Here is a 24,696-nt window from a genome sequence, read left to right on the forward strand (position 1 = left end):
TGATTCGGAAGTTGTATTCAGATAGGAACTCGCTCCATCTGACTTGTCGTTTGTTCAGGTTCTTGTTTGTCGTGAAGTTCGCGAGATTCTTGTGGTCTGTGTAGACTGTGACTTCATGCTTGGTTCCGGATAACTGTGGTCTCCATTCTCGAAATGCTTCGATGATGGCCATCAGTTCTTTGTCGTGGATTTGCAATTCAATTCTGCTCCGTGAAATGCTTTGAGTAGAAACAACATGGGTGAAGCTTTCCTGTTCGTCTCGTTGTCCCAAGACCGCTCCCATGGCGAAGTCTGAGGCGTCAGTCTCGACTTCAAAGGGCTTCGGGGTCTGGAATTCTGGTAACTGGTCCGAGACGACCATATTTTTGACCTTGGTGAATGCTTCTTCGCACTTGGGATCCCAAATGAATGGGGCATCCTTTCGTGTCAAGTTGTTGAGAGGTCTGACGATGTTGGCATAGTCCTTGAGAAATCGTCGATAGAAGTTGACGAATCCCAAGAATCCTTGTACGTCCTTGACGTTCTGCGGTGTAGGCCAGTCCCTGACTGCTTCCACCTTTGATGCTTGCATGTGGATTTGTCCTGGCGTGATGGTGTATCCGAGGAAGTCTACCTTCTGTACGTGAAACTCGCACTTGGAGGGTTCGGCGTACAGTTTGGCATCCTGAGTTTCTGAAATACCATGTGGACATGCTCCTTGTGTGTTTCGAGGTCGGGAGAGAAGATGAGAACATCATCAATGTAGACAACAACAAAGATGTCAACGAACTCCGGAGTACGTGGTTGACCATCGTTTGAAAGGTTGCCGGAGCATTGGTAAGTCCGAAGGGCATGACGAGGTACTCGAAGAGTCCTCTGCGAGTCCGAAATGCCGTCTTCCACTCGTCTCCTTCCTTGATTCGAATCTGGTTGAATGCCTTGAGATCTATCGCGGTGAACCAGTTGGCTCCGTGAAGTAGGTCTCTGAGCTCAGTGATGAGGGGTAAAGGATAGCAATTCTTCTTCGTGATTTCGTTGAGTTTCCTGTAGTCGATAACTGGTCTCGATTTTCCTCCTTCTTTGGTACGAAGAATAAGGGGAATCCTGCGGGGATTTCGAAGGTCGAATATGTCCCTTTCGAGCTTCTCGTCGATGTACTCGTCGAGATAGTCTTGTTCTTCTTGATTCATAGGGTATATTGATAGAACCCGGGTTGCGTTCCTTCTTTGAGTTCGATTTCCATATCCCAGCTGCTGTGTTCTGGTAACCCTGTTTCTTCAGGTTCCATGAATAGTTTCGTGTATATCCGGTACTCCTCGGGTATAGTCTGGAGTCGTTGCGATCCTCGATCGTCGGTACCGGGTGCGAACATCCTGTCGTCTTCTATCGTCCTGATGAAGGCTATGTATCGTGTTTGTTCTTGTTCTTCAGGTGTTGCTTGAAATCCGTTTGAACCCTTTTTCTTAGGTCGTTCAGTGACTGGATTTTCCCATAGGACCTGGCCAGTGGTCCAATCTATCCGTGGGTTGTGTTTTCGTAACCACGAGATTCCTAGGATGACGTCGATGTCTCCAATCTCCGTGATGTCGTACTGTAGTTGTTCTTGTTGATCGTTGATATATGTCGAAAGGTGTACGGTCTCTCGATTGACATATCCGTCATCATAGTCAACTCTTTCTCCTTCTACCGTTTAGTTTGTATGGATTGTCCTTCCATACCCATGGTAGGTCGAGTTTGTTCATTACTCTTGGTGATATGAAACTTCCTTGTGCGCCGCTGTCGATTATAGCGCGCAGTCTGTGTCCGTGTATTTCGAGTTTGACCCATAGTGTGCGTCGTTGCACTGTCTGGTTGCACATAGGAACTTGTCTTCGATTTTCGCCTTTCGTCGTTCCTTTGCGATTGGCCTTCCTAGTTTTTTGACAGTCTGTTTCTCAGTCGCTTCTTGTTCAATTTGTTCCTCTCGTTCCTCCAGGCTTGGGATTTGGGAACGTAGTGGATCTGACAATGGTCGTGTCTACATTCGTCCCATTCCATGTCGTTGCTGTTCTGGCATCGCAAAGCATGGGTCTGGTTCGAATGTTGCCTTGTCGAGTCCATTGAAGTATGTGAGCGTCCAGTTCGGTAGTTGGTCGTCGACGTAGACGTCCTTGATAGGTCGGTCGTCGCGTCTTCGGGGTAGAAGCGACTTTCTTGGGTGAGAGATGCCAGAGACACTTATCGTCGAGGCATTCTGCCCAAAATAATTCTTCGTGGAATGCGTCCTTGGTGTTGAGCAAGGAGCCATCTCCTTGACTAGTGGTGTCATAGGTACTTCCTTAGGTTGACTAGTTCCGTGGAACTGTACTGTCTGGTCGTCTTCGTACGGATCAATGTTCTTACACCGTGGTTCTTCGGGTCCTCATCAGAGCTGGTGTCGTCCACACTAGGATAGAATCCATGGTCGATCTCCGTCTGAGCACGTCGTCGAGCGACGTCGCGAGGTTCGTCCGAATCATAGGTGATTCTTCGTCGAAGGTGTGGCTGCTGGAGCCGATCTCAAGTTCGTCCTTCTTGAGTCGAAAGTCTACCTTTCCATTCTTGATTTCGAAGTCAAGATTGGGCCTCTTGATTACTTCGATTTTGTCTTCGCGTTCTAGGTTCTTGAGTTGTTCTTTGACCTTGCGAATGAATTTTTTGTTTCCGTCGTCTCGTCGCATCACACAGATGGATTTGGTCGGGATGTCGTCCGATGGGGGTCCCTTCTTCCTAAGGGATTGTTTCTTGTTGTTTCGTCGTGCCATGTGGACGAGATTACCCATGATTTCTTCTGTGGGGCCTCTTTCTTCGAATTTGAGGAGTTGCCCTTGTACTTGCCTGAAGTCTTTGCATGATTCTTTCTTCAAGGAGATGAAGGGTATCCTTCATGATGGGGTCTGTCTTGGCCTTCTCTTCTATATTCTGGCAGATTTGAGAGAGTATGGCGACACATTCGATGTTGTTATCCTCGAGGGTGAGAGGTCGGTAGATGGGCATCTCTTCTTCTTTGTTGCCACCGCTAGGGTCTTGACAGGTGGTGGGGTGGTGTCGTATCCGGGTCGTTCGTTGTTCTTGGTTTTAGGGTACCATCCGGTTTGTTCTTACTGTCTTGGTGAATAAGGCAGTTGTCGTCGTAGCAAGCCGTCCATGAGAGTTGCGTGGGGAATTTCCTTGCTCGCGATATTGGCTCGTTTTTCTGGAACGGGTTGGTGTTGGATGCGTTTGGGTTGTCGGCAGTCTCAGCCATGTGTCCTGGCTTGTCGCAGTTGTAGCATTTGAAGTCCTTCCTGGGGCGGTTGTCTCTCTCTTGGCGACACTGAGATCCATGGGACCGTCATGTTGTCCGTAGGCAGTGCTTTGTCGGTTGTTGTTCCAGTTGTTGCGAGGTCGCTGGTTCGCCTGGAAACTGCGTTGAGGTTGCCATTGGTACTTGCGTCCGGTGTTAGGTCGTTCCTTCCTTTCCTTCTTGCGTTCATAGAGTCGGTTGTCAATTCTGATGGCGAGTTCTCCGTACTGAAGGAAGTCTTCTGGTCTGTCGAGCTTGACCAGCTCGTCCTTGACTTCGTCCTTCAGTCCTTGGTAGAACATGAACATTTTGGTGTCGTCAGTGAGGTCCAGTTGGGCACTGAGACGTCTGAATTCGGCGGAATATTCCTTTGCCGATTTGGTTTGTCGTAGCTGCGCTAGGTCGCGTTCAGCTTGTCGTTTCTCGTCAGGGTCCTGGAATAGGGACCTGAGAGCTTCTTCGAATCCATTGAAGTTACTGTAGATGTCGCGTACTTCAGTAGAGCACTCGTCAAGAGTTTCTTTGCTGAGATATTCTTCCTGGATAGGTTCAAACCACTTGAGGGCTCGTCCCCTGAGGAAGCTGGCGGCGTGCACAACTTTCTCGGTTTCGCTGGTGAAGTCTCCGTGATGGAAGTTCTGATAGTTTTTGACTTGAATCAGAAATCCCTTGAGAGTACCTGGGGTGCCGTCATAGGTGATGGGTGCGCTGAGTTTGAGTTTCTGTCGTCCTCCCTGGATGGGGGTACCAATGATGTTGGCAGCGGCTCGGAGAGTGTTGACCTCTCCCTGAAGCGCCTGAACATTGGTACTTGCTTCTTGTTCTCTGAGTCGGATGACTTCGTTCTCCAGGTCCTGAATGCGCTGAGGGCCATTCCCGAACTGCTGGATCATGATCTTGAGGTTTTGGAGCTCATTCGCGGTTTCGTTGTACATGGTCTGTACCTTGGCGATGTCTGCGTCTCCTTTCTTGACTCTCTCGCGGAGTCGATCGTAGGTCTCTTTTTTGAGGGTGACCTCATCGTCGGAGTCGACGTTCATAGGAGCTGTCTCCATTTCCTCGGCCAGGCTTCGAACAGGTTGTTTGGAAGAGGCTGAAGAGCCCGGGGTAGGAGATTTGGCTGAGGCGCGGGACGACATCGTTCGTACTGTTTAGTTAGTTTTTCGTAGAGTGAACTTACTGAACAGGAGCAATCAAAGTGTTACGGCCAGCTAGTCGTAGTGAGTATGTTAGCAGAAGTTGAGGCTGCGATAACTAAGTAAACAGTGTCGTAGTCGTGGATAGCTTCCTGAAGCTATGTCTGTAAATCGTAAGGTGGGTAAGGCTTCGGTGATCAATCGTAGTCTTGTCAGAAGGGGTTCTCAGTGAAGATAGCTGAAAGCGATCGTAAGATCTGATACTAAGTTGATTGCTGAAGAAGCTATGTCTGTCCTTGTGCCCGGCTCAAGTCCACACTATATACAAGTCTCGTTCCTGAACATATTCTTTGTCCGTATGTTTACCCAACGGTTCCCGTGTTCTGAACATACGGGTTCCGTATCGTGAAAGGACGGACCCCGTATCTCGAACGTACGGAGTTCCTTATCTCTTATCGTCACGTGACTTGTCCCATAGTTCTTCCGTCCCGAGAGGAGTCGCCCTGAGTTCGTGTTCCCGCATATATGGTGTGGTAGCCGCCGTAGGTCCTGTGGGGCAGGCCCTGGCCTTGTCATGCGTGTTGGGTCGTAACAATTACCTTAGATCGTAAAGTCGTCCTTACTAAGGGTCTTATTAGTAAGGATAATAATATATCCTAATTATAAGGTTAGGTCGTTATTATTTATAAATAACCTATTAATAAATATATAAAGCCTCGTAATAACTAAATTAATAAGTTAATAAATAAGATTATGGCTGCGGTTATCTTATTACTATTAGAGCTATTAGTTAAGAGTATTAAAATTATGCTCTGTAGGCTCTATAGCTTACGTAGCTCTAGTATAATTAAAAATAGCCTCGGGTTAATAAATACTTACGATATAAGCTCCTCGTATAAGCTTAGCCCTATATTACTTCTTATAATTAGGGGAGGTTAAGTTAACGAAGTTAATTTTCTTGCCCTACCCTTTTTATTAGAAAACTATATTATCCTCCTTAATTATAAGGATCTTTTTATTAAATATTAATAAGAATTTTATTATAAAGATCTTTTTTAGCTTAGTTACGAATATTACTTTTTAAAGCTCCTCGTCCTCCTTTTCTATAAACTTAATATTTAATAAACTTAGGTATTATTTATTTATATTTTAACGATATTAAATAGGTTGTTTATGTATATAAAAATTAGGAGTAAGGATCGTATATTAATATAATTATTAATAATTAGTTAATATAAAAGTCGTAATATGTTACTTATTAATAAGTTCTTAACTCTACGAGACTATATAATAGTTTAAGTACTTCGATAACTATGCTTTTTAAATACTTACTAGTTATCTTTTTTAATAAGTAAGTAAGGATTTTCTTTGTAAGCCTAGTAGCTAATTGCGTATACGCTTATGTAATATTATAACTCTATATCTAGTATCTTCTTTATTTTAATAATGCTATTAGTACTATTATAAGGCGCTAGCTATATTATTAAATTATAAGTAACTAGGTAAGTAGTATTACTTTCTTAACGTTGCCGTACCCCTAAATAACGTACTTCGATTTTTTATATAGCTAGGGAGTACCCTTTTTTTTTATTTTTTATACTATACGTAATTTAAAAATATGGATATTTACGTATTTAATTAGATCGTAAAGGATAAATTAGTAAACCTTTTAATTCCGTAATATATTTATTTTAATAAAGTCTAATCCCTTGTATAGTTAGCGTTATAATTATATTATTTTTTATAATTATATTGCGAGCGTAAAATTGGCCTTTTTTAGTTATATAGAATATAATATTTATTTCTTTGTTAGTAACGAATTATTATAGTAGTGCCCTTCTTCGCGGCTTTTTAGTTATCTTCTTATTAATAGAAGTATTACCTCTTCTTTTCTCTTATTATTTATTTATTTTATAATAACGATCTTATTAAAGATATTTTTTCTTAATTGTTATATTATTAAGAAGATTCTAGTTCTTTTTCTTTTATAATATTAAAATCTCTTCGCTAGGATCGGTATAATACGGCTATATTATTATAATTATTATTTTAAGTAATTAATCCTGATTCTTAATAACGATATATAACCGTTTATTAATAAAGATTAGTTTATATAGGCTTACTTATTATTTAATAGTTTTTTTCTAAACCTTAATATTTAAATTTAATAATATATTGAAGTTAGGGTTTATATTTAGCTTATTACGTGTAGTGATAGCTTTATTAATTTATTATTTCGTATTTACTTCGCAAAGTATTTTTATTACTTTTTTAATTACTTAAGCTCGCTAAGCTATATTTAGTAATAGTAGCGAGGCTGTTATTATCCTTGGGTATGCTCTAAATACGAGAAGTATTAGAATTAGCCCTTTTAAGCCTATAGTATTATTATAGTACTTAAGTACTATTTAAAAATACTCTTTATTTGTAATATTAGGGCTCTCGTTATAAATAATTTTAAACGCTCTTTTTAGTTATTAGTGGGCCCTTTCTACTTTATTAATACTATAGTACGCTTTAATAAATACGATTTTTAGTTATATATTATAGGTAATAGTATTATTCCTAAACTTTACTAATTTAAAGCTAGTACTGGTATTAGTTTTAATCCTATTTAGTAATCCTTAGTATATATTAATTTATACTCTTTTTAGTATTAATTAGATAGTCTTAGCTTATATATCCCTTAAGAATTATCCCCTTTAAAATATCGTAGTCTCGTTAATAATATATAATACTGGGCGATTATTAAAGTAAAAGATATTAACGACGATTTTTTAGTTAAAGTTGAGGTTATTATATAATTTAAATTTAAATTTATGTAGGCTCTGTGCGTTTATTTAGTATTAGTAATATACCCTCGTTAACTACTTTAGAGCCCCTATTTTTACCTCGTTCCTTAAGTACTTAAGGAGGTTATATAGCTTCGTAACTAACGGGTAGCTAAAGCGTTTATATAATTACTTAAGCTCGCCCTTTATAAGATAGTTAATAGATTTAATATTTAATTCGAGCTTTATAAACGCGTATCCTTATTATTGTTTAACGAGCTCGAAAAACTAGTTATTAAATAGTTAATTCTTCGTATTATTAAATACGATCCCTAACTTATTTATATTTTTTAGGTATAATAAGAATAGTATATTAATAAAAAGGATATAAAAGATTATTGTACTAAAGCGTATAATAACTTTTATTATACTTAGGGTATATATCTTTTTACTTAGGTTAAAGCTAATTTTTGTAATGCTCGCTATTAATATGTTTAATATAACTAGGGATATTTTTTAGAGCGCTTAGAATTACCCCTTGCTTTTAGTTAATTATTATAATGCCCCTATATCCGGGATAATTTTATAAAAGATTTTTAAGCTATACTGCTTGCTAGTATAGAATACCTAAGTAGTATTATTAATTAGTCCCTCTGAAAAATATAAAAAAAGAGCTCCTAGCCTTTTTATTATTCCCCTTTTTTTAATAAGATCTTTATTAGTAACTTTTTAGGTGCTAAGTATGATATTTCCTAAACTAAGTATTATAGTATTTAGTGGACCTATTCTTTAAAGGATTTCCTTATTATAACTATATAAAAAGGCTTATTTATTAAGAGCTCGTATTACCCCTCGTTCGTTTAGTATAGTATATCTTTTAGTAGCTAACGGGGTAAAAAAAGAATAGTTAAGATTATTAAATTCGTTATTATTAATTCCCTTTATATATAGGGTTAAATCCTTATTATTTTTTTAACGCCTCTTAGTATAACCTATTTTAGTAGTACTATCCGCCCTCTCTATTTATTACCTCTTATAAATAATAAGGAAGTAGTAAAATTAGTTATTACTCGTTTTGCTCTGCGTTCCCCTTACTTTTTTATACTACTTATATAATTTAGTATACTCTTCTTTAGTATAATTACTTAATTAATAGCTGTCCTTTTTATATATAAAATATTTTTTTTTATTACTTTTATTTTAAATTAAATTAGTAACTAATTAAAAAGTTTACCTCTCTAGCTTAGTAGCTACTATACTTAGCCTCTTATCTTTTACTTTGGTACGTATAGTTAACTTAATATTATTAATAAGGGCTGTTATAAAATTAGAAATGTGCTTAGTAAGGTATTTAGGCCTCGATATTAAAGCTAGATCTTAGTTTTGAGTAGAGCGTTTTATAATTATTAGGTAGTTAGTATAGAGTTATTTTTATTTTTAGGATTTTTTGTATTGTGGTATAAAAATATCTGACTTTTTACTTATTAATCCCCTTATTTAGTTATATTTTTATTAGTTTATTAATATGGTTAATAAGTTTTTTAAGGATCTTGAGCTTCGATTTTTTTTTTATTGTTCTAGCTATAAATCTAAATAAGAGTGCCCTTAGTTTAGATAGGAGCTTTAAATTCTTATTATAAGTCTTGAAATAGTTTTAGATTATGTTAATAATACTAAGAAAGTTAGTTCGATTATATATACGCACCGCTTTATAATAATATTCTGTAACTTTATTAGTTAATATAACGTTAATTACTAAGTAGTATTACTACTCTCTAATACTAATTTTTTATAATAGTTGAAAAATATTGTAAAGGTTTTTATAAAACCTTATATTTCCCTAAGTATATTTTTTTAAGAAATATTTTTATAAGGTCTATAAATTACTGTGTACTTATTATTATTAGGTCGCTTTTTTATAAATTTTTATTAATTAGAGTAATTATATTAATTTTATGTAATTAATTTTATATTTTGTTAGTTAGTTAGTAATAGGCTGCGTATTAATAGTATTACTAAGCTAGTTATAGAAATTAGTAAAATTATTATTAGTTACTTATTAGGAGTAATCCCCTTAGCCCGTACTACGGCTAGTACTAATATATTACTATTAGTAATTTTTAATAAAAAGTTTGGTTAGTTTACCTTTTTACTAAACTCGTTATATTTTAATATTACTTTATTGACTTAGTACTAATCTTATAGTATAAATTCGTTAGTAATAACTATTATAATAAGCGTTTCGTGAGCTTTTTGTCTTACCCTTTGTACTAGTAAAATGCTTTGGTAATAGAGGAATTTATTAACTTTTTTTATAACGTTTAGATTAGTACTAGCGAATTACTTGTCTTTTTAGTTACTTAGGTTGTTAATAATTTTATAAAATAGGGGTTACTCCTTAAGTCCTTTCTAAGCGTAAATTTTTATAATATATATTAATATTATATTAATTTACTTGCTATTAGGGTTATTAATTTTTTTATATACCTACGTCTCTTAGTACTCTGGGTTAATTACGATCTAATTATTTAAAATAGGGATTTTTTTAAACTGTATACTAACTTATTTTTATTATACCTAGTTCGTATTCTTATTTATTAGAGCTAGCGTATTTAATTTTAATAGAGTTATTTTAAAACTATTCGTTAGTTATGGTATTAATGCGTTATTATTATTTATTAGATTTATTAAGGTCTAGGAGCTTTCCGTTTTTTTACTTTTTATATCTTATTTTATTAGTATTAGTTCTAGTTAATATAGCTATTTACTATTTTTTTATAATTTTTTTACCTCCTTAATTAATTAGTATTAGAAATAGATTTATAAGTAGCTTAATAACGTCTTAATTACGTAGTATTTCTCTCTAAGTTAAAACCTAAGAGGTATATACGTATGTTAAATAAATTATTACTAGTTAATGTTTTGCTTTTTATTTTTTTAAAATTAGTAATTTTGTTCTGTAAAATAGTAATATAAAAAGAGCTCTTTAGAAGCCCTCTAAAGGATTTTTTTTTTTTTTTTTAGCGGCTGTTATAGCTTTTTTTTTAATTTTATTAAGGATTAAGAGAATATTTAAAACGTTAATATTAAAAAGTTAGTTAATTTATTTTAAAGTCTTGCGATTACTAAGCTCCGTAGTTATTATAATTTCTAAATCCCCTCTTTCTTTTTCGTAACGTTTCTTATATAGTATTCTATAATAATACTTTAGGGGTAGTTAAGGGGGTTATAAGGGGATTATTTAAATTACGGGCCTCGATATTATATTCGTAAAATCTTTATAATAATAAACCTCTTATTTCGTAATTTTTATATAAAATTAAATACTAATAAAAAGTAGAAAGTAGAATCTGACTATCCTCTATACCTTAAAAATCTTCTTTTTATTATTCGTATAATATTTTTTATATTATATAATAGGGCTTATTTATTATGTAGGTTAATTAAGTAAGTAATTATTGTATAAGTAATTCTTTTTATTATAAGGGTTATTTTTTTAATTACGGACTAGCTATAATAAAATTGGGTAATAAAAAGTTATATAAGGTTAATAATAGTAGCTCAGTTACTTTAATACTTTTATTAATTAGCGGGGTTATTTTAACGTAATAAATATTAACTTTTATAAATATTAACTTTTATAAGTAGTTATACTACGATTTTTATTTTGTTTTTGTTATAAAGATTTATTTCTTATGCCTATTTTTTATAAGGCTAGATAATACGATTTTCTTATTACGTTTTATTTAAAAAAGTCGTTTTATTTATATATAAGATGCCTTATTAATTTATGATAATAGAAATTAATTATTAATTAATATTAGTATCCCTATTATAGGAATATTAGTTGATTAGTTCGAACCGTAGGTTAACGTAGTAATAGGTTAATTAACTATATAATTTTATTGCGTATATATAGAAAGGAGGTTCTAACCGTAGGTTAGGTAGGCCGTAATAATTAATTATATGGTCGATATGTGGCCCCTGCGCTGCTACGAGGTCGAATTGGACTTCTAATCCGACAGTATAGGATTTCGGCTCCTAGACTTGAGCATGTTAGTGCGTGTTATTAGGAAGGTATACGGAGTACAGACACTATTCAATCAGTTTGAACCATGATGGCCTGTAATTACCTAAGCTGCCCAGCCTTCTCAAACATCCATCTACACATCCACACGTCTCTGCTTCACATCATCTCACGGGCACCCGCTGTTAGTGCAACGCTGGCGTATCAAAAGGATGTCGTGATTGCAAACCGGACGCATGCCACTTCAAGGCAGGCTGAGTTGGCAGGATACTTCCGCTCCTCTAAAATTCTCACGCCACAAGAGGGGCTTTGCTGCCTTTCATTTGTCAAGCCCTCTTGGCAAACAATGACATATTGCGTTGGGTTCGAAGGACAGGATAAAGTATTATGTATGGTCAGCAATAGCTGCATGAAACTTCCGAATCAGCTTTCCTAACTGACCTATAGGGAGGTACTCGTCAGCACTTGCGCAACCACATCCAACCTCAGATCAGGCAGCCAATCATGGAAATCTCAATGCATCAACAGCTGGCGCTGGAAATTTTCGTCCTCCATCTCAATCGAAGCTTGTGGTTTACAATCAGAATGATTGATTAAGATGTCTTCAAAGCTGTTGACTTTCATTCACCAAAGATAGCAAACAGACATCATGGGAATCCTAAGTCTTGTTAAGTTGGGGGGGGGGGGGGTGTTCGGGAGCCTTTTTATCATTTCACCATATGATTTGATATTTCCGCTTCTTGTCACCTACAGAGACATGTCTCTGTCCCTTAGCACATAAAATGTGGTGAGGGTAGCAGTCGCAGCAGAAAACTCGTATAAATGCCCAATAGCACGGCGTGGTGTTGTCGGTTGATGTAATGCTGCCAGCCACATTGTGACCGCATTAGCACTTTATGAGGGAGGCCTAGCCAATGAATGAATCGATGTGAATCGGTGCTGTTCTTTGCGTGAAGCTTTTGAAAAGCATACTCATCTTCCAAAAAATTGCGAGGTTGATCAACCTTTCCCCTTGACCACTGTCTACATATACGTGCCCGCTTATTTCTTGTCTTACTCCTCATTTCGCAACCAGATTATTATTGAGACACGAGCTTTCACGTAGCTGTAATCCATATCGCCCGCCATGGACAATGAACTTGACTCGCTACGTCGTCGGAGGACACATCACCGCCATACATTCCCAGTACAAGAGCCACGGTTTTCCTCGGCACTGGGTTCTGTCAAAGACTTCCTGACTCCCCTTTTTCCAACTGCGGGTAGTCGACAGAAAGAAGACACAGAATTGGGGATGAGTTTACTGCGTTCGGGCGAGTCAACATCTCATGAGAACATCGATCCCGTCGACCACAGTCCGGCGACTAGGGAAGAAAGCGACTCTTATCAGCCCGGAGGATCAACGGAACAGCCATCGCACTCTGCTTCAGAACCTCAACCGAGTGTCCCGGAAGCCCAATCGGAGAATGTTCCCATCAATTCAGAAGCAAACCATCGCTTACCGGAAGCTGGATCAACGGAACAGCCATCGTACTCTACCTTAGAGTCTCAACCGAGTAGATCCGAAGCCCAACCGGACAATGTTTCGAGGAATTCAGAAGCAAGCCATCGCTCACCGAAAGCAAAACACATCACGAGAAGCCGCTGGGCCCAGTACGGTCATGGGTGGCTCATCCATGCACCTGCCTTGTTCATGACCATAGCCATTGTTGTCATTGGCTCTCGAGACTTCTATTGGTATCCCGAAAATGGACCTCTCATCAGGGACTACCGCATCGATGCTGATACCATCAGCAACGTTTTACAACTTGTAGCCAAGATACACGAGCTTCTCATTATCGCATCGATGTCCTCGTTAGCTCTAGCTATGTTCCGTCGATGTTTAGTTACCCAGAGCGTTGGCTTAGGGTTCTTAACAGGTAGCTACCGGATTGGAGACCTTGCGTACATTGGATCCACAGCATTCTGGCGTCAGGGTATTGACTTGTCGAACCCCTGGGGAATTCTTTTGCCTGCCTTCGTTGTGTTTGCCACACTCATGTCAACCATAGTTGGGCCTGCTTCTGCTGTTTTATTAGTACCAACGCTTGCTTGGTATAACATCGATGCTTCTGTGGCTTTCAGTAAAGTCAAGCTTCCGCTTGTATACGCATGGAATAAGGATAATGTTTGGCTCCCGGCTCGCCTCGATGCGCCTGATATATGCGACGGAGTCGAAGGCATATACCTCCCTTACTGTCCCGCTGGAGGATATTCAGAGATATCAAGCTGGCTCCTAGACTACGCTGCTACGGACTTGACGAACAACCTTACGTTTCATTCTCCGTCCGCTGAATTACGGAGGCAACTCGTTTTCACCCAGGCCAACTACACCCAGGACACCAGCTCGGTCACTCTCTGCACTAGCCCTCTGCATTTCCTCACAGGTAGTATGGGCCTTTTACAGAAGTACATCGATAGCTCAGATGTTGGTCAGTTATCTAAGGAACCCAGATACCGCCTTCAAACTGTGACCAGGAACCCTAGCGAATCAGCGTCACAGAATGAGTCGATACTGTACCAGGCATTGATACAATCCAAATGCACAATTCACGACAAGGATGCATTGATTGAGGACAAAAATCCTGTTTATTATCCTGTTCAATCCCTTAATTGCTTCGGTGACAACCTTTGCAAAAAGATCCAAGCTGGCAGACCCAAGTTCGGCAAAAATTGGCTGACAGACCACAAATTTGACAACCAGTCAGTTTCCAGCACATTTTTCGTGTGGCAACCCAATGATCCTACTGTATTTATAGATGGGCAAATTCCTGATGCTTTATTCGGAAAGCCGAAAGCCATTATCTTTCTGTGCAACTTACACGCAAGCTGGATTCGGTCGAATTTCTCTGTGGATGCTAGCTTTAGCGATGCATTGCAATCATCGCTCAGTAACAAAAGTCACATGAGGGACTTGTTCCACAACAAAAGTTTCGAAGACGCGAAGACTTTTAGGTTTCATAAACGTTGGTTCGAGGCACTCAATCCAGGTGTGAACGGCACATTACCGGCAGTGAATCGCCTTGTCCAGAACTTTTCTTCTAAAGAGAAGCAGAATGGCACCACATTACCGGCGATGGCACCCAGCAAGGATAACGATACCGCAGCTGAGATATTCTTAGCAAAAGTCTTTGGGGTCTATCTCACTGAAGGATTGTCCCGGAGCACATATCCATACAGAAGTACACGTCTGGTATTGAAGAACATCAAGGATCAACTCGAATATATAGACCTCGATCAGAAGTACGGAAACCGTGGCGGCAGGCACGTGTTAACAGCTTCCAACGATACGGGGTTCTATCTAGACAAATGGAACAATCGGACCGACAAGAAGAATGGAACTTTGGAAGATTTCACCAAAAATGAATTACATATTCATTTGACCACCCAGCGGCATGGATACGGGTCCGGTCAAAAACGTCCCACGCTGCTATGGGCTCAAGCCGTCATGTTCATTTATCTGGGCATCATCGCAACCTATGGTTTGTGTATAGGTTGCATGAGTCTAGCCGAGCTCTTTGAAATCAAGGTGGGCGAAAAGCCAATACGTGTCTTGAGTATTATACCCTGGTCAGACTTGCAGGACCTAATACTTCTCGCACTGAGAACGCCGGTTCCGGAGGACGAGGATCTGGTAGATGCTGGGGCAGGCGCCACATCTAGCAAGGCCTGGGAGAAGACCGTTTGGGCTGGAGCGGATAGCGATCTCAAAGTGCAGTTGATGTTTGGAGAGCCTGAAGGGGAAAAAAGGTTGAATTTGAACCACCAGAAGCAGTACTTTTAGTGCAGCGGAATTCTAGGGGTGCTGTGCTCAGAAGAACTTCACCTTTGACTAAAATGCGATCTCGTTTGGAAGCCTCGCTGTTCCGTCTTCCAAAACCATCACAGTGACCCAAACTCTCCGAAGAAAACTCTTCGAATATTAGGCAGAAATGCTGGGTTTGTGTTGGAATCTTGACGGGCAGAGGGATTCGAAAGGTAGTCGGGCCTGTGCAAACGACCCTTCCACCTACTTACACCCAACGGAGGAATCGTGGGCTCAGTGCACCCATTCCTTCTATCCATATCTCCATTACGCAGTCGATATACGCTCGTTGGAATTCGTACCGGCCGAGAGGCCTTGCCCTACTGACGTGTATACCAACAAAAGACAAGCACAAGTTACATAACCTAAAGCGTCGTTTAGAAGATTGGCAAGGGACGATCACATCTTGGCGAACGCTAGATAGCGCTTGCTTGTAACACGTTCCACGACAACTTGCTGGAATACATACTAGTTCGGAACTCATGCTAATTTTGGTGCTTCGATATCTCCAGCATTAGTCCTATGCCCAGTAAGAACATCTCGGAATGTTTTAGGGGGGTGCTGCTTTTATGTTGAATACCTGAAGCGTCATAATTTGGAGCCATTGCGTTGCCGCAAGCATGTCACAATCTCACGCAGTTTGCAACGAACAAGGCTGTCATAAACACGTTTAAATAATAATGTTGTTGTCATGATGATGAAAAAGGAAAAACCCCCCTGATGCCCGCCTCACTAATACAATCATGTCGACACCCCTTCATCCCTCTCCTTCAATCTTTCCAAGCCAGCCGACGCCGACCGACTATTGACTTTCCATCCTGGTATCAAAAAAAGGATTTTGTTCTCGTTGCTCCCCCTCCTCGCCTGCCTGATTCTACAATCCCGATTTGGACCAGTAATGGTATCTATAAATGAACACCCCGCCTTTCTTCCGACGTATGCATGACAGTAATGAAATGTTTGTGTGTGTATGTGTGTGTGTGTATCCCCAACGCTTCCTCCAATTTGTTTACTGAATCTTAATCGCCTCAAACAATGTGAGACTAAGAGCCGTATCGTTTTCTCCAACGTTGGGAGTGGGCTCGCTGAGCATCTCCCATTTGCGGTAGATGAACGGCGTTAATTTATCGGTGCCTTGCATCGAGATCGGCATCTTGATTCTCTGCGGCCCGTTTGGTTGTGTAGTAGATTGCTGTCTATGAGCAAGCACAAACTGCTCCGTCGTTGGAGGCATGTGACTGAATAGGTATCGGAGACGGGCATCGGAGGATGCTGGGTTCTGCATGGTGCCGCCTGTAAGCAAGACTCGCACACACTGCAGGCGTATGTCGTCTGGTAAAGTATCGACTAGCAGTAGGGCCAGATCGAAAACCTGCTGGCCGAGTGGTCGGCCGTTTTGAGCGTCCTGGAATGCTAGGTTGTCCAATTCGAGAGTAAGACCAGACAGAACGATTAAGATTCTGGCCCGGATCTCAAAAACAGCAGCGTTGGCAGGCGGCTTCATGTTATTGGCGGCCTGGGGTTGAGTCGCTACCGGCGCAGGTTCGTTTGCAGTCGTGTGGAGCGTGATGAACCGCAACAAGGCGGGAAGCCAGTAGCGGAGGATTGAAGCGCGCAGGTCTCTCTTGTTGATGTCGTCGGTTGCCAGGACTTCCCACAGCTCTGCAAGCTTCTCAACCATGCCCGAAGTAAGCTGCGATGTCCGTACAGGCGGACGACCTCTCAAAATCGCTTCGACTACTGAAAGCAGACTTCCTGCGAGCTGAGTGCTTTCTTGAGAAAGAGGATCCGCAGCAGGTGGGTTCTTGTTTGACGGGAAGAGACCCAGGAAACGCAGATGAGCCTGCTTCTTAAGATGCTCCGTGATGTCCTCGCTCAGGTAGGGTAGCATGCTAGTCCACATTACGTTGTTGGCTGACACAGCGCGGTCCATTGCCCTCGAAAACATGTCGAACTGAGTGAGAGCCTGTTCGCCTCCTCCCGGGCTTGTCGTGCTATCCGCCGCGAGGCCAACCGAAAGTTTGAGCTGGCAGAATGGGAGAGTAAACTCATTTGCCAATTCCAGGACCGTCTCGAACGTCAGTGGTGAATCGTCGCCAGCATCCGGTAGTAGGAGTTTGGTCGTAATCTGTGCAAACAGACTTGTCAATGCAGGCTCTGGGTTCTTGATACCCAGCGCTTGCACTACCGAAGGAGGATCCCGCAGAACCAAGAACTTGAGCAGTTGCAGCGCAGTGTCCTTGATTTCGGGGTTTGCGAGTGGCAGCAGCGAAGATTCGACGACTCCCTGCAGCCTCGAGAACTCGACGAGAGCATTCCTCACAAGATAGACCATATCCTTGTGGTTTTGACGTGGTGCAACTCGTTGTTGGATATAGAATCGGTAAGTCTCTTCGGGTATTAATGCGGTCTTGGCGGGAAGGGGCATCATCGTTAGAGACAGGACTTCCTGCATGTAAGTCGTGGTGATGTTAGGGGGCGTCGACGGGTTGAGCCCGATCCTCCCTGCCTCGACGGATGTCGTGGTAAGGATAATGGGCAAGGTCAGACAGCCCATGCTGATGAGAAGGGGGTAAATGTTCTCGAGCGCAGGGCGAGTCTTCAACGCACTGATGTGGTGGACCCAGTCGGTCATGCGCACGTCAAAGTGCTGAGCATCGAAAATGCGCAGCCTCCCGAGAAGTGCGCTATAAGCACGCTGTCTGTCCGCCGACTTTAACCAGCAAGATTCCAACCTTCCGACCACGGTCTGGAAAAGTCGGTCCATGGTAGGCCGATCGACGCTGGTACCGCTCGTCAAAAGCTTCTCGATCTCTTCGTGTAGTTCGCCCTCGGCGTCCTGTAGCTGCGCCGTCATGTTATCAGATACGGGCGAGCATGCGTCGATAGGGTTATTGCGATCGCATTGGTGGAGCTGCTGACGCAAGTAGACAGCAGTATTCGTGTAGCCGGGTATCAGGGTCGAAAGATTTGCCAGAGACGCCAAGAGAGGTCGGGCAGCAGGTCCTTGCTCGTCACTAACGGCCTTCAATCTTTCCATCAGCGCATCGAACAGTTCCTTGGCCACGCCCAGCGCTGCAAAAATCGGCAGGTGAACATTGAAAGTATCGGCGCAGGAGGCAAGAATCTCGGGGTTCGAAGCTCTCGACACCACCTTGACAATCTCGACGAGAACCGAGTAGTCGGAGGCCGCCTCGAGAACAGCGCGAGCGAAGTTGAACATAGCCGGAGAGACCTGAGGGCCGTTCTTGGTCATCATTATTTCCTTGTTGAATATTTGCAGCAGCCTCGCTCCAACCTCGGTTTGCAATGCCCGGTTGCTGTTGGTAATCAGCCTGCAGAGCTTTCCGACTGGTACGGGCTTCCGCTGGAGCATCGGATCTCCGGGCGGAAGAGGAAGTCCCATAACATGCTGAATGCATTTGAGAGCTGTGTTAATATCCTGGGCTTCGTCGTTGACATCGTAGGATGCTCGTCGTAGGAGACTTGCTCGTGTGGCTTGGGCAGAAGAGTTAAGGGCGTGGAGAGGGAGGTCGACAAGCAGCCTTGTAGCACAAGATCCATCGGCCTCAGTATCGGCCGGTTCTCTCAGCCCGCCTCGGGCAATGAGCCAGAATATGTATCCTTGAAGTTGGAAGTCTCCTGATCGTACGATTTCTGACACCAGCTGGTGGAAAACCCTCTTCGATCTCGTCTCGGTTGGTGGGTTTGCACTAAGAAACTCGAGAATCGCTGTCGTCACATCCACTCCAGCAGCCGCCCAAGCTCGAAGAAGACTGGCAGTGATGTACACCTTTGCGGTGCCTGGTCGGTGAGGCGAGGTGCACCACTCCAATAATGTGCGAACTATCATTCCCTTGTCTTCACTAACAGCCCAGCACTGCGTAGCCAAGTCGGGGCTGTACAAAGACATGAATGAGGTGTCGAGATGCTTGACCAGTATCTGTCGGTTTGCCGGCTGGGAGTTGCTGGCTGATGCAACTAGCTGCTCGTTTCTGACATTAATCCACTTGTATGCGTTTTGAGCAAAGTCGTTATCGATCGGGATAGATGCGAGCAGTGCGTCTTTGTACTTGAACCAAGTCGCAGGAGACACGAAGTTGTCCGAGTAGGCGGACAACAGGGGTGTCAGTAGAGATGTCAACCTCGTAGAGAGTTGGGTGAGGATATCGCGGTCGGGATCGTTATAAATCTGAACAGTTAGTTGCGAACTCCTTGTGGGTCTGAGCTGGCGTACCGTGTTGAGATGGCTGAGCAACGCATTCACTAATCGTCGGCCATATCTTCTTAAACGAAGCAGGTCTTTCCAGTAAATCTGTGTTGTGAGAATCCACATGGGTAACTTTGATTGTGTCGAGTTCTCCAATCCGGATACAAGCCAATCCATGTAGTGGTCACGGTCGAGTAGCTGTTCCGCATAGAGATGTGTCGCGAGTCGGATGCTATAGAAAGGTTAGCTCACACCCATGGAGTATCACATAATGTAGACTTACGCATATTGGACCTTGGCTTTCCAGTCGTTATCCCCAAAGGCCGTCGAGACTCCTTCCACAAATTGCTCCACGAAAACCGTCCAGTCTCTGAGCCACTTTGCCTCGCCACCGAGCACAAAGGGTCCCGGGCCGTTTCCCTTTCTCTTGAAGGCTCGGATCTCATTGGCGCCGACGCACTTGACCAGCCAGACTGCTCTTTCTGTCGGCACGTTCTTATTGAGGCAGTGGTCCAGCAGCACTTTGCCTCTGATGCCGTGGGGAATCGTTCGGCTGAGTCGGCGCAACGATATCGATGGGTTCGCCAAGTCCCTCAGCCACATTTCTCGCTTCGTATCGGTCAGGGTAACGCGCGGCGGCGGCTTGAAGGTCGAAGGCGACGAGATCTGGCCATTTAGCTTTCTCTGGTTTAGCACTCCGATAAAGATGTTGGATAGCAAGTTCAGCCCGCTCTTATGCTTGAGGGCGGGAAAGAGTGCAGCCTTGGCAGATTGTGTCTCGACCGAGGCCTGCGGTTGTTTATCATAGTATCCATTCTTGATGATGGATTCGGTATATTGGTCTTCGGGGTGGTTTCCGGTCCACGGGAAGAAGTCGGCGTGCCCCATGTCCGGGATATCTCGCGCGCCACTGCTCGAACCTCCAAAGCCTGGTTTGGCTGCGGCGTCGGGCCTCGGTTTGCTAAACGGCGCATATCGGGGGGCGATGCTTGGGGTCTCGATGTGGTACGGTTTCGGTCGGCCATCCTTCTTGATTGCCATGACAGGCGCCGGCGCATCTTTGACGGCGGCGGGTACGACGAATCGCGGACGACGTTTCGGCATGGGCATCGGGGGGTTATCTGCGTCGACGGGCTGGCCCTTGGCCGAGGCCGGCGAGCTCATATCGGTAAGGTTTGAGGTTTCGTTCTTGGGCATAAGGCGGGAAGGCGTGAGTGTCTTTGGGGACTCGCTGACGCCGTGCTGGGCAAGCATGGCCTCGTTGGACAACTCCAGCTTGAGGCGAGAGCCTCCTCTCCGCGGTAACGTGCCATATCTGTTCTGTGCGACGGCGGCATCGTTGGCATCGCCAGTCAGGTCGATGAGGTTATCCTTTCGAACGGGCGACTGGGGCAAGTACTGGGCGGATAGGGAACGCTGTTGGGTTGGCCGTTGGACCGACAAGCCCGAGCTGCTCAGTGTTCGCTGCTGGGGCGGTCGCGGCTGGACGCCCATTGGGGTCCTTGAGGTCATCGCAGGCGGAAATTCCGAGGCGACATTGCTGGTTTCTCAATATATGATCGGGTGTGTTGGATGTAGTGAGGAGGCGACCAAGTCGAAGCGCCGAGGCTGCGATGCCGAGTGCCAACGGGTTGACGATGCTGAAGTGATGTTGGATGGAAGGGGGGGAGGAGGAATAATCGGTCGACGGATTGATGTCGGGGATCTGACGGCGTCAGCCGCGCTATCTGTGCAGCGGTCGGGGGTGCAAGAGCGGTTTGCGGATTGGGACTGGATTAGCAGGCCACTGGTAGGGTGGGTGCATGCAGCGGTGGAGTGTGCAGGGCCCTGGTGCGGTACCGTGTACGGTACAGCGGCGGCGGATTTGCAAAGTGCGTGTGGGATCTTTCGTACGGCTGGCTATTACCACGGATACAGAGACGGGGGGCGCAGTATCTCCGAAGGTTCCCGCGTATGCCAGGTTCGCTGTTGTCGGATGACTCGCGACGGCCCGCTGGAAATCCTGCTGGTTGCTGACACTGTTGAAATTGAAAGAGCCTTAGTACGTTGTTGTGTTGAAGCCGTTGATTATGAGTGTCAAGGCGAGGGGACAAGTCGTATGGTGAGCGATGAGTTGCAGAGAGCTCACGTCAAGATCAGGTAACGTGAACAGAGCTAGGAGGCGGGGAGCGGAGAAAATCGTAGTCCAGGTATGAGAGAGAGACTTGTTTCCAAATGAGTTAACGACTGGGGGAGATTGAGCTTCAAAAGGCAGAGAGGGGGAAAGGAAAACAGAGAGAGGGAGCCTTCGAAGGTGTTTGAATGTGATAGGCAGAGTTGCCGTGGGTTGGGGTTTACAATGCAGGCAGAGCGCAGCGTACTCCTTAGGTATTAGGTGGTGCAGGAGACCATGAGACGGACGGCAAATATGGCTTGGGGTTATAGTGTGCCTTGGCTCAGCTCAGCCTAGGACTGGGTATCTAGTGTAGTCTCGCAGTACACAAGGACCCGACGAATTCAATCCGACCGAATTCAGGCTAGGAACGGGGAATGGGAATGGTAACTGAAAATGGGAAAGGCAACCACAAGCAACCTGACAAACACCCTGCGCGGGTGCTGGTGCTGGTGGACGGAACGGAGAGCGGAGGGTGTGGCGTGTGCTACGGGATGAGATGGTAAGGGAAGGGGGGCGTGAGCTGAGAAGGGGGATTTGAATGAGTAAGTGAGTGAAAATGAGAGGTGAGAGTGAAAGGGACAGTGGAGTGAGTGAAAAGAAGGTGTGTGTATGAGAGTGAGTGGGCGTCCAGGGAACAGCAGCTAAATTGCTTTTAGTCGTGGGGCGGGGAGCCGATGGGATCTGCGGTTCCAGGGAGCGGGAGTTTTTCTCTCAGTACCTCCTATGTTACTTGGAGCCTTGGAACCAGCAAAACAACTTGGAGGAGTGGGCTGGTTGGAATAAGCGCCTCATTCATACGCTGTGCTGCGTAAGGAGGTAGTCCAATCCCATACGGCTTACAGTGTGCGTAAGATTTGTTGAATTAGGACTTTCTCCGAGATGGATGAGTTCGAGTTCACGGACATGACCAGGTTGATGAGTTGCGCCGACTTGCGGGAAGCTCCCGATAAGCGCAGGGACTGTTTAATCTTTCTGCACACTCTTTCTGTGGCGATACGGAAACTACACGGTACTGGGTAGTTAAAACATTGTCTCTGTGGTCGGATGCCGACCCGAGTTCACCAAGCATTATTAACCAGGAACATCTGTACCTAGGACAGAGTTTACACCCACTTCTCAGACCACACGATGCAGACATGGACCAAACAGCAACGTCCCGTTCTTGGCTAAGGAAAAAGAACAGTTTGGAGTTTCGGCATAAAGTAGGCGGATACGCGGCAGGCTTTAAGGCGGCGGCGGCAATAAAAAAAACACTGGCGGTAAAAGACGAGGCTGGGAAGTTCATTTGCTACAGCAACACAATACTGAAGCATCAGGCAGATTCAGTTTGTTCATTTGCCTACTTGCGAACCGTAACCTGAGACTGGCTGTACGACGAACAATTGGTAACGATGCGATGTAATGAACTAGGAATGGAAATCGGAAGCTTCCTGTCAACAAATTATCGAAGACGACCAGGCCAAGCTGGCGCTTTGGCCTGATTAGGCTAGGTCGATTTTTCGATCAGCTGGGGGAAAAGAACACACACCTCCCCCCTCCTTCTGTCTCTTTTCCTCTCTCTCCTCTCAGTCCCTGATGCCAATGGAACCTCCAAAATCCGTCAGTCCAAGGACAACCCCCGTCCACCGCCATGGGGTCCAGTCCGTCTCATTGGTTTGTTCAGCCAATGTCTTGCAGCTGATTCGCCCACTCCCGCCTCCAAGTGACCTTCGCCCCGGTCTTGTTTCCTTTCCGGCTTGTCCAGTTCCAAAAGGCGTTCCTTGTCAGTCACTCAGTGTATCCGTATGGACTCTTTGGAGTGCTGAGATGTAAGACAATGATGGATTACAGATACTTATCGCCATTATCAATATCATCATCATCGTAAGCCCCCTTTTGCCTTTTCCAATCTCCGTATCAGACTTGCATCCTCGCGTATAAACTTTGGCAGTCATCAAAATAACCCGAAGCATGCTAAATTAGACAAGTGTCAGTTCGCAGTCGATGCTGACAAGGACCGGGCCACCGCTTAGTAAAGACACTTGCGCTCTCTTAGACTCTTCCTACCTGTACGGATACTCTGGACTCTGGAGGTATGTACATGGAGTGGGCAGCACACTGGAAACTCCGACAGGCTAGGGAACCCAAACGCCCGGGTGTCCCTTTCGCCCAGGTCTAAATCTTGCTTCCTTCGGGGTTCCGTACCGCTGGAATGGCAGAGCCCATCTACGCATCGCCAGACGGAAGGGCGGAGAGAGGAAGCCGGAATAGGCTGTTGGGATGTTGTTAGCCGCACTCGGTCCAAGACCCCAAGGCGACTACAGCTGCTCCTATCGCCCGGCCTGGCCTTTTGCTGCTCTCTTATCCTCTTACCCCGTCCAATCGCACCAAACGTCCTTTCCATGGGCTCTTAGTATCTATGCAATAAACCCGGGCAGCTGCCGCCTTCGTAGACTGGCAGGTTGGTAGGTAGGTATTCGTCTCCGTAACTAACTACCACTTGCATCTTAGCTGCCACTTTCGGGTGCTTTACTCCAACGCCACCACCCAACCCAAAATCGACAGAACGACGCATCATCGCCATTATCGACACATTCGCTTCGAGCAGCGCCTGTCTTGCCCTTCTCTCTCTTGCATTTGATTTGTCTACGACCCCGTGTGTTTTGTCTCATCCCTTCCCCCTCCCTCTCTCCCACCGTCCCATCAGCCCGCTCTCCCGACTCCCGAACAGGTGGTGAGGGACTAAAAGAACAGGCCCAACTCTGAAAAATTGGTAGACGATCTGAGCGAGCGGCACTGCTATCCGCATAGAACGGCCACCAGGTTCACAGCACCCACCATCCCCGTTTGACACAAAGAACCGGCCCTATCTCTTCCCGCGTTTCGTCCATACTCTCCGGTCTCCTGGGACACCTGTCTCTGGCCCTCAGTATCCCCGGGACCTTTTCAACCACTGGCTCAACCACTGAAGGAGGGGGGGCTATAGTACCCTTCGGCTTATATCGAACAGCATCCCGGTCGACTGTCCCAACTCTCCTTGGGGCCCTGGATTAGACTCCTTCTCCAGGCCCTGGGAAAGTTTGTCTTCGGCCGGCGAACCAAAACGTGCCAAACCACGCCCGCCGGTCTTACTACACCAGACCAGGCACCGGGCCGCCGTGGCACCGCGGCTACTTGGCTTGTGTTGCCCACGCGCTGTCCATGTCTTTGATGGCTGAATCGCCGCCAGGTGTCACGCAATCTGCCATCATGCTGCATGCGATCCGCCGCTGCAAATCAGGTGGTACCTGGCGG

The 24,696-nt window shown here is 44.2% G+C and overlaps 2 protein-coding genes across 2 annotated transcripts; one reads left to right on the forward strand and one right to left on the reverse strand.

Annotated features, from left to right (window-relative positions):
* Nucleotides 1–12,343: 12,343 nt before the first annotated feature.
* On the forward strand, nucleotides 12,344–15,037 carry HER10_EVM0003471 (uncharacterized protein; the record flags this gene model as incomplete). The annotated part of the gene is made up of 1 exon (XM_035473146.1): nucleotides 12,344–15,037. One exon carries the CDS (start codon nucleotides 12,344–12,346, stop codon nucleotides 15,035–15,037), a length of 2,694 nt encoding a protein of 897 aa, XP_035326704.1.
* A 709-nt stretch (nucleotides 15,038–15,746) lies between these two features.
* On the reverse strand, nucleotides 15,747–22,050 carry HER10_EVM0003554 (transcription mediator subunit Med12). Its single transcript, XM_035473227.1, has 3 exons — nucleotides 19,552–22,050; nucleotides 19,296–19,500; nucleotides 15,747–19,250 (listed from the first exon to the last, which is right to left on the reverse strand). The coding sequence occupies exons 1-3, from the start codon at nucleotides 20,778–20,780 to the stop codon at nucleotides 16,068–16,070; spliced, it is 4,617 nt and encodes a 1,538-aa protein (XP_035326710.1). The 5' UTR covers nucleotides 20,781–22,050; the 3' UTR covers nucleotides 15,747–16,067.
* Nucleotides 22,051–24,696: the final 2,646 nt, after the last annotated feature.

This window comes from Colletotrichum scovillei (assembly GCF_011075155.1).
Source record: "Colletotrichum scovillei strain TJNH1 chromosome Unknown Contig00011, whole genome shotgun sequence".
NCBI lineage: Eukaryota > Fungi > Ascomycota > Sordariomycetes > Glomerellales > Glomerellaceae > Colletotrichum > Colletotrichum scovillei.

Bases quoted from the DNA above. Each gene is read 5' to 3' on its own strand.
- HER10_EVM0003554 (XM_035473227.1), bottom strand. From the start codon at position 20,780: ATGACCTCAAGGACCCCAATGGGCGTCCAGCCGCGACCGCCCCAGCAG. The intron at 19,501-19,551 runs GTAAGTCTACAT...ACCTTTCTATAG, and splicing joins AAAGCCAAGGTCCAATATGC to CATCCGACTCGCGACACATC. The intron at 19,251-19,295 runs GTACGCCAGCTC...CTAACTGTTCAG, and splicing joins TGCTCAGCCATCTCAACACG to ATTTATAACGATCCCGACCG.